The following is a 14,353-nucleotide window of genomic DNA, read 5'->3' as shown; positions in this document are numbered from 1 at the left end:
CATAGTGCATCTTCATGGAGATTTTTCTTAGTTTTCCTAATTGCAGTTTGTAGGGTATATTTGATTTGTAAATTGTCTTTTGTCACTTCTGGAAATTTTTATCTATCTATTTATCTATCTATCTATCTATCTATTTATTTATTTGAGACAGAGTTTCGCTCTTGTTACCCAAGCTGGAGTGCAATGGTGCGATCTTGCCTCACGGCAACCTCCACCTCCTGGGTTCAGGCAATTCTCCTGCCTCAGCCTCCTGAGTCGCTGGGATTACAGGCATGCACCACCATGCCCAGCTAATTTTTTGTATTTTTAGTAGAGATGGGGTTTCACCATGTTGAACGGGATGGTCTCAATCTCTCGACCTCGTGATCCACCCGCCTCAGCCTCCCAAAGTGCTGGGATTACAGGCGTGAGCCATTGCGCCCGGCCGCAAATTTTATTTATTTATTATTTATTTATTTATTTTTGGAGATGAAGTTTCGCTCTTGTTACCCAGGCTGGAGTGCAATGGCGCAATCTCGGCTCACCGCAACCTCCGCCTCCTGGGTTCAAGCAATTCTCCTGCCTCAGTCTCCTGAGTAGCTGGGATTACAGGCCCGCACCACCATGCCCAGCTAATTTTTTGTATTTTTAGTAGAGATGGGGTTTCACCATGTTGACCAGGATGGGCTCAATTTCTTGACCTCGTGATCCATTCACCTCGGCCTCCCAAAGTGCTGGGATTACAGGCGTGAGCCACCGCGCCCGGCACTTCTGGAAAATTTTAAGCCTCTTGAAATGTTGCTGCTTATTCTCACTCTGTTGTGTGTGTGTGTGTGTGTTTTTTGAGATGGAGTCTTGCTCTGTCGCCCAGGATGGAGTGCAGTGGCACAATCTTGGCTCACTGCAACCTCTGCTTCCCACTGCAACCTTCGTTCAAGCGATTCTCTTGACTCAGCCTCCCGACTAGCTGGGATTACAGGTGTGCACTATCATGCCTGACTAATTTTTGTATTTTTAGTAGAGACAGGGTTTCACCATGATGGCCAGGCTGATCTTGAACTCCTGGCCTCAAATAATCTGCCTGCCTTGGCCTCCCAAAGTACTGGAATTACAGGCGTGAGCCACCATGCCCAGCCAGCATTTTTGATATTTTAAAAGCCCATTAGACATTACATATCACTTAAAAAATGTATACAATAAAAATATTCTTGATTTGGCTGCCACTACATCAACTTGGTATGATGTTGATTATACCTTTGATTAATAGAAATGTTATTATTATATAATGAGAGCAATATATTTGACAAGTAAAGCCATTCAAAACGCATTGTCTATGGGGAGAAGATATTTAAAGGGTTTCCTGGTGATGAAATATTGAAATTTCTATGATACGTCTTAACCCGCACTAATCACATCCTCCTTTCATTCCTCTGCTTCCAGTGTCTAAGAAAAACATTTATGCCCCCCAGATGTTTCATGGTTCAAGGGCCATCTAAATAATGTGTCAATTTCATAGGCCATGTCTTTTATGGGAAGAGCAGTTGCTCCAGATTATCCAGGCTCAAATTCCTTTAGAGGAACAAGAATGGATCAACTGTAATACAATCTTACTTTGCTACAATTAATCTCAACACTGAGAAACCAAGCATATTAATGAATTTGAGACCAGTCTGACGATGTGGCGAAACCCTATCTCTACTAAAATACAAAATACAAAATTAATTAATCACTCAATTAGCTGACTTCCCCAATTTAACATTAGGGGATTAAAACTGGGCAAGGTGACTCATGCTGGTAATCCCAGCATGGTCCTTTGGGTGGTGTAAGCAGGAAGATCACTGGTGCCCGAGGGGTTCAAGACCAGCCTAGGCAACATAGTGAGACCCTGTCTCTAAGACAAACAAATAAATAAATAAATAACCTTTAGCTTGGGCAATATAGCAAGACCTCATCTCTACTAAAAATAAAAAAAAAATTAGCTAGGTGTGGAGGCGTGTGCCTGTGGCCCCCATGGGAGGCTGAGGTGGGAGGGTTGGTTGAGCCCAGGAGGTTGAGGCTGTAGTAAGCCATGATGGCACCACTGCACTCCAGCCTGGGTGACAAAGTGAGACCCTGTCATCAATAAAACAATCTTCTATGAGTGTTCACCAGCCAAGACAAATACCCAGGTGGTAGGTGGAGAACATATGAAGAAACTCCCATTGTGAAACCTCATCAATTACAACAAATTCAATCAATTTTAGTCAGTTTGTTACCATAAAAGCCAACAACTACAAGAGCCTTTTAAAACAGATAGTTTTCTAAGTTTCTAATTTTCCTGAAACTACACTGAAAGTATTTACAGACATGCAATTTTTGGGTCTGAAGAGAATTCACTTTTGGTCAGATTCCCAAAAGGAGATTACCATTGGAACAGTATGAGAAAAACTTGCCTGTAAAGTTTCTCGAATTTTCTAGCTTGTGCTGGTCTTTGAGAAATCAAAATCAGCCTTTTTGGTTATTTGGATTTTAAGTGACAAGATTATGTTGAATATGCTTTTTTCTTTTTTTTTTTTTCTGAGACAGAGTCTCACTCTGTGGCCTCGGCTGGAGAGATCAGTGGCACTGTCTCAGCTCACTGCAACCTCTGCCTCCCAGGTTCAAGTGATTCTCCTGCCTCAGCCTCCCAAATAGCTGGGATTATGGTCGCCTGCCACCATACCTGACTAATTTTTGTATTTTTAGTAGAGACAGGGTTTCACCATGTTGCCCAGGCTGGTCTCAAACTCTTGACCTTAGGTTGCCTACCCACCTCAGCCTCCCCAAAGTTCTGGGATTGCAGGCATGAGCCACCGTGTCTGGCCAAATATACTTTTTCAAACTACCCTTTAGCTTCACTACCCTCCAAGATTATGATACAGCTCCCCAAATGGGTACATTTCTTTGAGTACTGATAGAAGGGTAACACCAGAGATTAAACTGACACTTAGGAATAGCACAATTCTGGCAGAGAGGAGCGGCTCATGCCTGTAATCCCAGGACTTTGGGAGGCTGAGGCTGGTGGAAAACCCAAGGTCAGGAGTTTGAGACCAGTCTGACGATGTGGCGAAACCCTATCTCTACTAAAAATACAAAAATTAGCCAGGCATGGTGACAGACTCCTGTAATCCCAGCTACTCAGGAGGCTGAGACAGAACTGCTTGAACCCAGGAGGTGAAGGTTTTGGTGAGCTGAGATTGCACAGCTGCACTCCAGCCTGGGCAACAAGAGCAAAACTCCATCTCAGGGGGAAAAAAAAAGAATAGCACAATTCCAAGCTCATGCTTGTTGAGGGGCGGGGGAAAAAAGAGGAGCAGCAGGAGTTAAGCTCTTCAGAATGTTCAGCATTACTCTGTAATACCCAGAACATCACTATATCCTTTCCTACTGTTTTATAAAAAGAAGTCAAAGGTTGTATTTTTATTTTTTCCTATTAACTAAATCTTGCTGAAATTCCACATCGAACCTATTTCAAGGCAAATGTTAAGACCCCAACCAATCCCAAAAGAACAGCCTATATTTTTATAAGCAATATTTTCTAGTGACCATTTAAAAAGATATAGAATTTGCATTGTTTTTGCTTAAAAGTTGAAAACAAAGATTAGATGCCAACTCCAATTACGCTTAAAGTTTAAGGAAAGTGGTGTTTCTTCTAGAATGACACTTTCTAACTACTCAACACTGAATCAATTCAAATGGTATACACAGACGTCTATAACACAGGATCTCACTCTGTCTCTGCAATGGAGCGATCATAGCTCAACTGCAGCTGAAGCCATTTTTTTTTTTTTTTTTTTTTTGAGTTCTCACTTTTTTGCCCAGGCTGGAGTACAGAGCTCACTGCAACCTCCGTCTCCTGGACTCCAGTGATCCTCCCACCTCAATGTACCACCATGACCAGCTAATTTTTGTATTTTTAGCAGAGTTGGGGTTTTGTCATATTGGCCAGGTTGGTCTTCAACTCCTGGACTCAAGCCATCCACCTGCCTCGGCCTCCCAAAGTGCTAGGATTACACGCATGAGCCACTGTGCTCGGCCAGCTTAACTTTTTAATTGGTGAAGTTCAGTGTCCTGTAATTTTTTGAGTCTCACTTTGTTTCCCAAGGTGGAGTGCAGTGGCATGAACATGACTCATTGCACCCTTCACCTCCCTGGCACTAGCAATTATCCTGATTCAACCCAAGTAGCTGGGACTACAGGCATGCACCACAACATTGCGCTAATTTTTGTATTTTTTGTAGACAGGGTTTTGCCATGTTGTCCAGGCTGAGCTCAAGTGATCCACCTGCCTTGGCCTCCGAAAGTGCTGGGATTACAGGCATGAGCTATAGCACGCAGCATAGCATCCTGATTGACACTAAATCAAATCTTGGTAATGGAAGGTGGCTGAATTGTTCAGATGTCCTTGTATTAAATTTTGTGAAGATTAAAAATCTCTGCCATTATGAAAATAGATACACTGAAGAGTAATGGAATAAGCTCTGCTTATCCATGCTAGCATTCCCACAGATATCTCATTTTAATAGTCCTCATCTTATAAAAGTGGCTCAGATTACAGATTAATATGTCAACCAATGGAAACACTAAGGCCTTTTGTTAGGAAAACACACAGAATTTGGGTCTAAACAATACAAAAAGCAAATGTTGTATAAAATCATATTCAAACTGAATTGTTATAGGTACTTTAGAATTCATTTCTATCCACCCTCCCCAAGGATAGCATCACACAGAATTTGTTCTAAACAATGCAAAAGGCAAATACGATGTATAAAAACATACAAACTGAGTGGTATAGGTACAGAATTCATTTCTGTCCCCTCTCCCCAATAAACGTGTCCAACTACTTAATTCTACATTAATTCTTAGGAATGAGATCTTGATACTAGCTTCACAGTTCCATCCAATCAGAAGTGCCTAGGACACTTACAGTCTTCATAGTCTCTATTTCAAATTTTCATCAGTTGGTGAACTGATTGTCCCTAAAAACTGAATTAAACCTAGAGTTCAAAGTCCCTCCAAGAAAAACCAAGTGCATTCTCACCCCGCTTCCAATTCTTTATAAAAGCACCTCAATCACCTCTAGATGTTTTCTCACTCATACATATCAAGACTTAAAAAAAAAAGTTTGGATTTTGTTTAAAAAGCCTTTATTTTTTTGATCAGGGAAAAGGACAATCTCAATGTCAACTTGTCACCTAATCATAAATTTGAACTTACAGGATTCACTACCTGTAGACACTGCACCTACTAACACAACTTAAAAGTAAACTTCCTTCCATTCCCTAAAGTTGCATGTTCAATGAACAGAATCCCTTCCAACAGCTAACACTGGTACTTGGCCTAGGTGTGAAGACAAATAGCAAAACAGCAGCAAAAAAAGGCCAAGAACATTATAACTTGATAGCCCAGCAAATACAATCATCGTATCAAAGTTGTAGGCACCAAATTAAAAAGGGGGATTCACCAGCGTAAGAAACACCAGTTGAGATCACCCATTGTGTGGGATCAACTACTCTGCCTGTGAACATGTATGCCAATCCCAGTGAGGCAAAGGTCCCCAAATCCAAGAAACCACACTGAATGCAAAATTCAAAGCATTTATCCAGGTCCTCTGAAATCTGGATGTTTCTTCTCAATGCACCAGGAGGGTCCACTGTAATTACTCAGTGACATTTGGACTGACACACCTAAGATACTTTTTCCACTATTTCTATTTCTGAATATGGAAATGTTTAACTACTCATGCAGTTAAAAATTAGATTTACTATAATGGCTTTTCCTAAACTCACAAAGCATTAACAGTTAACTGTAATACAACTTCCTCAGAATGTCCAAACAGAAAATGTTTTGTTCAGTCTTGTGGTAGCTGTGGGAAGAGTACAATTCAATCTTACTTTGCCACTATTTCAAATCTGAATCTAATTTTTGCCCAGTCATACCTTTCTGCCAAAATCCTTGACTTGTAACTACTCACTACTTTCAATGGTCTTAAATCATAGCTCCTACCAGTTTTACAGTGCTCCTTCCTGTGTGCATGCAAATTTTTATCAAGAAATAGTCATGGTGTCATGATTACAAAGCTTTTTCTAAGTGACCACTGATGAAAGCCAAAGTAATTAGCAACTCAAAAATGGCTTTCCAGAGACAGGAACAAAGCAAAAGGAGCCACTAACAGTTTTATTACAATCGAGAAGAAACATGGTCTACTAGAAAGCTTCTCCTAATCACAACACTTAGGTCTTCCTCCCAGGACAGTCTTCAGATAACCAGAGGGGAAGGAACATTATTCAAAGGTGTGGTAGAAACCTCATTTACCAGGGAGAAGATGAAGGCTTAAGATCATAGAATATATCTAACAAATTGGGGAAGAGAATGATGTTGGCTATTTATAAAGGACCACAGTTTCTCCCTATGGACCAATACTCCCTACAAAACCAATTGTGCCTTAATTATTGCTTATTTTAAATTACATTTTTACAGAGCTATGTAGTACCAGACACAGAAAAGCAATCACATAAGGAAGCATTTATTTGAAGTTTAACATGAAATCATACAAATAAAATGTGTATAAACAAATCCACATTGAGTCATAACACAAATAGCAAAGGACAAAGTAAAAACAAAGAAAACTAATTGGCAGCTATATACAGTTGGACACAATTGTGTCTTGTACACTAGAAAGTCTTTACAAAATAATCATCTTAGATCAACAGAAGACCAATCTTCAATGTCGTCCTGCAAGATGGGTTACTTTAACAACTCCTCCTAAAAACAAAAACAAAATAACGATTAGATGTGTGCAACTCTGACAAGCTTTTAAAGGTCCACTTTCATGAACTGTTTTAAGTCCTCACTTTATTCTTTTCTTCAATAATTAAAGATCATATGCATATTTATTAGGAAAATACAGTCTGGGTAGTTAAGAAACTCACCCTGGAGTTCCCAAATGATATTAAATTCAAATATATTCAAGAAAGAATCTGGGAATACAATCTTCCCATATTCAAATGTTCAACTATGCTAGATTAAGGTCTACTAGAAGCATCTCTAGTAACCCAAGCAAAATGCTATTATAAACACCAATTTCTAATAAGCTTATTACAAGCACATAAATTGATTTGTGCATATGATCTTTAATTTATATCCCAGATTTAAAAGTTCTTGTTTTGGTTTGTAGATTTCACTATTAGCTATAAAAAGAAAAAGCAAGCATTAAATCTTAAAAGAATGAACACTTAAAATGAGGCTCCACAATTGAAATACAACACTAAACAGAAGACCAAAATGATTAAGCTGTAAAAAGGCATTTATGTACTTTAACTCCTGTAAAAAACCATTTAAGTTAAGTTTAGACACTTAATCTCCAAAAAGATTAAAAAAGAAGCCAAAGTCTGAAGTTTTCCACTTTAATCTTTACGCTGGTACATGAAGTTGGAAGAGACCATACCACAGGACAGCGTTTTCTGGTGTATGCCTTGCGCTCTGCCCGCAACGTGCGACCCCCAGAGATAGACGTGGTCAGGGTGACACACGGCCTGCAATGAAGTTCCCGCTGGCGGGTACAAACAAGGTATAATGTCAGAGTTAGAAGACAACATTCTTGTTTTCCTTAAGTTGTACCCATTTCAGTACTTTACCTGTTAATAGTTCTAAAATGTTTAATTATTCCTCTAGACCACCTGGTACACAAAAGCAAACAGAAAAACTCTTAAGTTTTTCTGCAGTACTAAAGAAAGTGAGATAAGACTTTAAAGTTAAAGATCTATAGACACTTTAGGCAAAACAGGCTTATAAAGCAATTAAAAAAAATCAACAATTTAGTAAAAACAGGCTACATTATATTTTGTTTTTACGTTTCATTTGTCTATTGATCTTTAAATTAAATTAGACATTTCTACTGTTTTCCTGTACTCTTATACACACCTGTTTTTTTCAATGGTCTCCTTTAGTATGGCTGGTAATTATTTTGGTGATTGCCACCCCCTCGAGATGCCTTGCCATAAGTGCTCTGTTGGCCTATTTTGAGAAGACAAATTTCATTAAGGTAGTTTTCTACAAAATCGTTTCTTTACAAACGCATTAAGAAACTATTAAATCTACAAATCTTTGCATGCTAAATAAAAATATTAAAATATATTTTAGTACCCATTATAACCTACTCATAAGCCATACATCCTAGTACATTTATAACCACCACAATGTTAGTACAATCACTCTATGATTGTAACATGATTCAAATGCTTAACTCCAAACACTTTAATTAGTGGAAAGCCTATACACACAATTTCAGAATGGAATTGTATGTTAACACTGAATTGTAATGCCATTGGTTGATAAAATTAAGTTAAATGTTCTTACCACTGTAGTCTGCATATCCCTGTCCATATCCATAGTTCCCATAGTTATACCCAGTATAATCATATCCGCCATAGCCACTATAGTTTTGATCACCACCATAGGCACTATTGTAATTTCCATATCCTTGATCATAATAGTTATTAAATCCTTGGTTCCAGTTTTGGCCCTGACCTGAAACAATGCACAATGATTGTTAGGAAACAACTTCTGACCCCCAATTCTAACATAAAATGATGCGTTCTTGTCCCTCACTCTGCAAATCTTAAAGGGCAGAATGGACACATTTATTGCTATCTGCTTGAAAAAGTATTTTTCCAGCTGTTATAAAAAAGGGGGCAGAAAGTCCAATTGTGCCAGTATCAAGCTTCCTAAATTTAATGGCAAATCATTAAATTTTTCATTAAAGCTGAAGAGAGGTACACTGTTCTGTTTAAAACAAGGACTCCTGCCCAAGGAAACCTATCATGCCATGGTGTATAACATGTAATGGTACACGTCTCCTATCAGTGATGACACTAATTCTCAAAGTGGCCATACTTTTAAGTTTTTTTGAAACCAGTGAGCTCACAAGAAAAAACCACCACACACAACCCCCACTAAGCTGAACATTTTCCCTCGCAAGTTTTACTTTCTTACAGGATTACTCATATTTAGCAGTATACAGCTTAAATAAACCATGGAGTCATATTTCAAGAATTAAGTCTCACCTCGGCCACGACCCCTTGTACCACCTCGTCCACCAGCTGCAGCACCTCTTCCACCTTTTTGTTGTTGCTGTTGCTGCCTATATACCTCTTTGGGTTGTGCAACTTTTATTTCACACTATAAACAAATTAAAAAACATAAAAATAGAATTTTTACTTAAGTTCTAAAAAGTCAAATCATTATTCTCAAACACACTGAGAAATTCTCTCTCTCACACACACACACACACAAAACCACCCCTTAAAATTTTCATTTAAAGTACTTAAATGGCTTTACCTTCCCAGAACCAATCTGATGATATCTGCTTTCTAACAATTTTTTTACTGGCTCTTCATCGGTATATGTGATAAAACAAAATCCTCTTCTCTCATTTGTTTTTGTATCCATGGGAAGTTCAATGTTTTCAATCTGAAATCGAGATGCACACTCAAGGTCATTCCATAATTGTAAAATGCTACCAGAGTGTCCGAATGCCACAGGTCCTTTTCAAGCTTCAACTTAAAGATTTTAATCTTATAAGATGACTTCTATACAGACAGCACTGCTTTATGATCAACATCAGCCTACAGTGGTTTGTTGTACATGTGAAGCACTGAGAGAAAAGTAAAACATCCTTTAGGATTATTTTATACAGCAAAGATGCCACTAGTTAACCAGTCCAAAAACTGACCACATTTAAGTACCCACGTTTTGGTTAAATTAATTAGATAGTTGGACTTCTATGAGAGCAGCCATCAAATCAAGGTACAGTCTGGAAGCGACGTGAGCAGTCATTTAATCCTACCCTCACATGAAACATGAATCTGCCCTATATGAAACAGACCAGGAATTAACATTTTATAAACACATTAAGCTTAACATGTGTAAACATAATCACACACCTCTCCAAAGGCTCCAAAATATTCTTTAATTTGTTCTTCAGAAGTATCCGGGCTCAATCCACCCACAAAAACCTTTTTGGGAGGTTCTTTCCCTTTTAAAGCTTTGGCCCTTTTGGGATCTATCAATTTGCCATCCAGTTTGTGTTCTTTCAGTTCCAAAACCTGTAAGACAGATTTATTTAATCTGACGGCAGCATATAACCCCCAGAAAAATTTGCAAAATACCACAAAAGCAGCACATTGCACAACAGTTCCTACCTTATCAACACTAGCAGCATCTTTGAAAAGCACAAATCCAAATCCTCTTGATCTCCCAGTGACTGGATCTGTTTTAATTGTGCAGTCTACAACTTCCCCAAATCGAGACAAATATTCAGTCAGATCTTTTTTGCTTGTATCCCAGCTCAAGCCTCCAATAAACATTTTACTAGAAATAAAAGTTTAAAAAAAAAAGTTTAGCAATAACTCAAGTGACTCCTTCAGTTCTGGAATTAATTAAATCGTGAAAACATGGACATTTATCTCGTGTTAGCAACTTAAATCTGTTTACACTTAACCTATGTCACACAAGTCAACAGACCACAAACATCCCAATATCCCAACCGAATTACTCAAACCAGCGGACAGATCGCTCTCTGCACCGTATAAAGCAAAGCTCAAAGGAGACCAATAGGATATGGTAAAGGTTCTGCCCAGATTCCTTTGAGTGGAAGGCCCAACTTCCAGGACGAATTCCTCACATCTTAGGTCCACCCTCGTCCTCAGCTGTCAAGCCAACGTTCCACCGAGAGAACTCATCAATCATAACACGTTCTGGGAATCTGGGTACCAGTCGCCTGCTTGTGCCCGAACTCACAGTCCTCTAAACTCTTCCCAGGAAAACCGCGCCGAGTGTTAAGAGAGACACAATGAAGAGGCGGCCGCAGCTGCAGCGTGCGGCGCAGAGAAGCCGGCCCCTCCCCCCGGGTCCCACGCGGCGCCTGCGCACTCGGGACACAGACGCCACCGCCCTCCTCCTTCAACCCCTCCGCCCTTCCCCCACTCTTCCCGGCCTCTCCAGTCACCTCCTTGATCTCTTACTTTCCTCTTCCCTCCAAGCTAGTGGGGCCCAGCGGGCACGCGGAGAATCGACTCCGAGAAAGAATGGGGGCGGCGCGAGGATCCCGAGAGACGAAGGGCGGGTGCGGCGCGCTGGGGTAGGGAGAGTGGGGGAAGAAGCGTGCGGTACCCGTCATCCTGCTGATTCTTGCTCGCATTGATCTTGGATCCCTCTGCGAATTCCTCTATGTTGCTGTACTCGTTCATGTCCTCCATAGCGGCGGAGCTGTCGGCAGGGGGGTGCTGGCGCGCAGTCCGGGTCGCGGCAGCAGCAGCGGCGGAGCGTTGTATGGAGCCGGATTTAAAATGGCGGCGGAAGAGATCCGGGCGCCGCCTGCGCCCTCCCTTTATAGCTGCCCCGCCCGCCAATCGGGAGGGCTGCTGGGCGGTGACGTGGCGCTGGGCCCGGCGCGCCCCCTGCCGGGCGGAGCTGGCAGCGAGCGAAGGGAGGAGCGGGGCAAGCTGTCGCGGCGCCCGCGGCCGCCAATGGGAGAGGTTGCGGGAGGCTAAAGTAGCGGGAGCGGAGGGGAACAATGGCGGCGGCACATGGGAAAGCCGAGGCGGGACCTCCATCGCGGCCCTCCCGGCGAGGAGCGAGGCCACGCGTGAGGGGACGTAGGCTTGGGATGAGAGAGGAATCAGAAGAGAAAAACGAAGGGGCGTAAAGTCCTGGGGTCAGCAGTCCCGAGCAGCGCCGACGCAGGGCCACAGTCCCTCTTGCCTTGGGAGCCTTTGTCTCTGGCGTCCGGTCCAGCCTACTCCTACCAAAGAGCCGTCAACCCCGCCTTTTTCTGCCCTTGGTTCGCTAGTGAGGAGCCGCTGCGGCGGCCGCTGCTACCGACTAGCACCGCGGCCGGGCTGCTCCGGAAAAAGGCGGATTGCGCCCGGCGCTGGGGGCTGAGGCGGCGAGCGCGTTCGCCCGCCGCGCGCACGCGTGTTTTGTTCCCGAGCTGGCTGGAACCAGCCGAACAGGAAGCGGGCGCGCGACGGCCCCTCCGGGCAGCGCTGCGCGGGCGCCTCTTCCGCTGTGGCCCCGGGCTAGCGGGCCAAGGGGGCGCGGCGGGCCTCCCCAGCAGATCGGCCAAAGCCCGGGCCCAGCGCGACCTCTTTGGCGGGCGGACGCCGGGAGGAGGGGCGGGGGCTGGCCAGATGACTGTATCTATGCAAAGTAGGATGCGGTGGGTGGGGAGGGGGCCGGGTGCAGTAGAAGGCAAGGGGCACTCACATCCCCGGCGCGCCACTCGCGTGGCTCCCGTCTGCACGTGCCCCGAGCCTCTCCAGCTCGTTCAACCAGTCTGCGGAAGGCGCGCTCGCGTAGCGAGCTCCCGCGTTCACTTCTTTGTTCCCGCCCACGCGAGGCCCATTTTGACGGATCGCGTTTGAGGTCCGACGGCGGCCAATCGGCGCTGGCGCTTTCAGCCTCCCAGCCCCGCCGAACCCAGCGAGGGCCGCCCCTTTTCCTGCCCACGTGGTCTCGGGCTCCTTCCCAGTACTGCTCACGAGTTCAGGGCTCCTGGGCGGCTTCCTTTTCCAGTTCCAGTTCCAGGTCCAGGTGTGCAGAGGTGTCCTCTCCCCACGCGTGGCAGGCTGCACTTGGTCGTTGGCTCCGAGATCGCACTGGGCCATTGGAAGCCCAGGACTGTACCGGGGGCCGCAGCCGCAGCTGGCGCCGCCGCCCTCCGCCCTCCCCAACAGTAGGCCGAGTCCGGTAGTAGCATCCGGAAGGGAAATGGTCGTGCTTTCGGTGCCCGCTGAAGTCACCGTGATTCTGTTAGATATCGAAGGTACCACAACCCCGATTGCTTTCGTGAAGGTGAGGGGCGGAAGTGAGCAGGGATGTTACTTTTACTTAAAAAGTCATTTTTTTTCTAAGTATTGCAGGCCTTGCGTTAGAGACAAGGGTTAGGAGAGGTGGCGTGGCTTTGCCTCTTCCGTGGAATCGGGAGGAAGGACAGAAAGCCTGCGGAGGCTTGAAGGAATGCTTTTCCTCGCGGCACTAGCTTCTCCCTCCCCCGCCCTTGCTCTTGGTTGGATCCAGATGGGTGGGAAGGGATGGAAGATGACGCTAAAAATCGCCGAGGAGCAGGTCAACCCGGGCGGGGTGTGACGATGCAGGCCTCCTGGCCCGGCAGGTGAGCACCCGGTCGCTTCTGCAGGTGAGAGCGGCCTTTCTGGTCCTTCGTTCCTGGCGTGGCAGCGGCAGCGATTTAATGGTCCTTGAAGCTTCCAGTCTTAAAATGGAAAGACGAAGTGTTAAGATGACTTTTCAGGTGGCCCTGGTGTCGGGCGATTGAGGTTCCTCTTCACCCCTTCCCGAACTGCACACTGTATTATTTTACTCTGTCAGGCTCTGTGGGCCACAGCACTGATTTTTTGAGGTATAGGACACGTCTAGATTCTGTTCACTTTCCTCAGAAAACCATAGAAGCTTGAAGCTCTTATCCAGAGCATTCCTTCTAGGATGTCACTGTGAACCAGCACTTGTCTGCATCTAAGCTCACAACTCTGCGTTATAGCGGATTACTTCTTTATTCTTTGCCTCTTAGAATAAATAAATAGGAAATGTTACTTTAATTTTTGAAAGAATTCCTTGGGCCTGGCCTTTTTATTTGGCTTCCTGAGGTTTAAGAATTCATTGCAGATACAAGTACTTCTTAGAGGTGCTTGCATATACAGTAATAGTCGAGATATACAAAGTATATTACAAAGTAGAAAACATCCATCTTCCAGGAAACCGAGCACCTTGGGTTTTAAATTCTATTTTGGTTTTCATTTTTTAAAAAATTACCTGTGAATGTTTTTTGTTTGTTTGTTTTTTGAAACAGTCTCACTCTGTTGCCCTGGCTGCAGTGGAGTGCAGTGGTACGATCACAGCTCACTACAGCCTCGACTTCCCTGGGCTTAAGGCATCCTCCTGCCTCAGCCTCTGGAGTAGTTGGGACTGAAGGGTGAGCCACCATGCCTGTCTGATTTTTGTATTTTTTTTTTTTTTTAATAGAAACAGGGTTTCACCATGTTTCTCAGGCTGGTCTGAAATTCCTGGGCTCAAGTGATCTGCCCATCTTTGCCTCCCAAAGGTGAGCCAAGGTGCCTGGCCTGAATGAGTTTCTTGATGTAGGTTATAATATAAAATCCATGTACACTTTTAGGACTCTAAACATAACAGCCACTTAAAGCTTTTCTAGAAGAATCATAGTACCTTGACATCTTAGCATAGGTTCAGAAGAAATCGAGTTTAGCATTTTCTCCACTTTTTTGTTTTTGTTTTTGAGGCAGAGTCTCGCTCTGTTGCCCAGGCTGGAATGCAGTGGGAT

The 14,353-nt window shown here is 43.6% G+C and overlaps 2 protein-coding genes across 12 annotated transcripts in view; one reads left to right on the top strand and one right to left on the bottom strand.

The window, feature by feature from the left end:
* Positions 1-6,507: 6,507 nt before the first annotated feature.
* HNRNPDL (heterogeneous nuclear ribonucleoprotein D like) lies at positions 6,508-12,345 on the bottom strand. 7 transcript variants are annotated; one of them, XR_618543.5, is made up of 9 exons: positions 11,170-12,345; positions 10,200-10,368; positions 9,942-10,103; positions 9,337-9,468; positions 9,063-9,177; positions 8,356-8,526; positions 7,921-8,013; positions 7,445-7,549; positions 6,508-6,762 (listed from the first exon to the last, which is right to left on the bottom strand). XR_618543.5 is itself a non-coding variant. In XM_035293430.3 (8 exons), the coding sequence occupies exons 1-7, from the start codon at positions 11,610-11,612 to the stop codon at positions 7,943-7,945; spliced, it is 1,263 nt and encodes a 420-aa protein (XP_035149321.1). In that variant the 5' UTR covers positions 11,613-12,345; the 3' UTR covers positions 6,508-7,549; positions 7,921-7,942. The 7 variants fall into 7 exon arrangements, 4 of the variants coding, with proteins under 4 accessions (XP_035149321.1, XP_002745712.1, XP_035149323.1 ...); XR_004740819.3 differs by having other exon boundaries at positions 7,445-8,013; XR_618545.5 differs by lacking the exon at positions 8,356-8,526.
* Positions 12,346-12,509: 164 nt separating this feature from the next.
* Positions 12,510-14,353, top strand: part of ENOPH1 (enolase-phosphatase 1) — a 43,342-nt gene continuing 41,498 nt past the window's right edge. For 2 of the 5 annotated variants that reach the window (XM_078366975.1, XM_017970465.4), the window contains exon 1: positions 12,510-12,823. Coding sequence is in view for 2 of the 5 variants with exons in the window: in XM_002745667.5 (XP_002745713.2) it covers positions 12,769-12,852 (84 nt within the window). In the remaining 3 variants the exon portion in view is untranslated. Of the gene's footprint in view, positions 12,853-12,912; positions 13,172-14,353 lie in introns of all 5 variants that reach the window. The other 3 variants (XM_002745667.5, XM_008993090.5, XM_078366976.1) reach the window with 2 other exon arrangements.

This window comes from Callithrix jacchus, chromosome 3, assembly GCF_049354715.1.
Source record: "Callithrix jacchus isolate 240 chromosome 3, calJac240_pri, whole genome shotgun sequence".
Taxonomy (NCBI): Eukaryota; Metazoa; Chordata; class Mammalia; order Primates; family Cebidae; genus Callithrix; species Callithrix jacchus.
This window is presented reverse-complemented; position numbering and strand designations above follow the sequence as displayed.

Excerpts from the sequence above, each read along its gene's own strand:
- HNRNPDL (XM_035293430.3), bottom strand. The coding sequence starts at position 11,612 with ATGGAGGTCCCGCCTCGGCTTTCCCATGTGCCGCCGCCATTGTTCCCC. Across the intron at positions 9,178-9,336 it reads ATCAGATTGGTTCTGGGAAG|TGTGAAATAAAAGTTGCACA; the intron begins GTAAAGCCATTT and ends ATTTGTTTATAG. Across the intron at positions 8,014-8,355 it reads GGGATATGCAGACTACAGTG|GCCAACAGAGCACTTATGGC; the intron begins GTAAGAACATTT and ends TTCTCAAAATAG.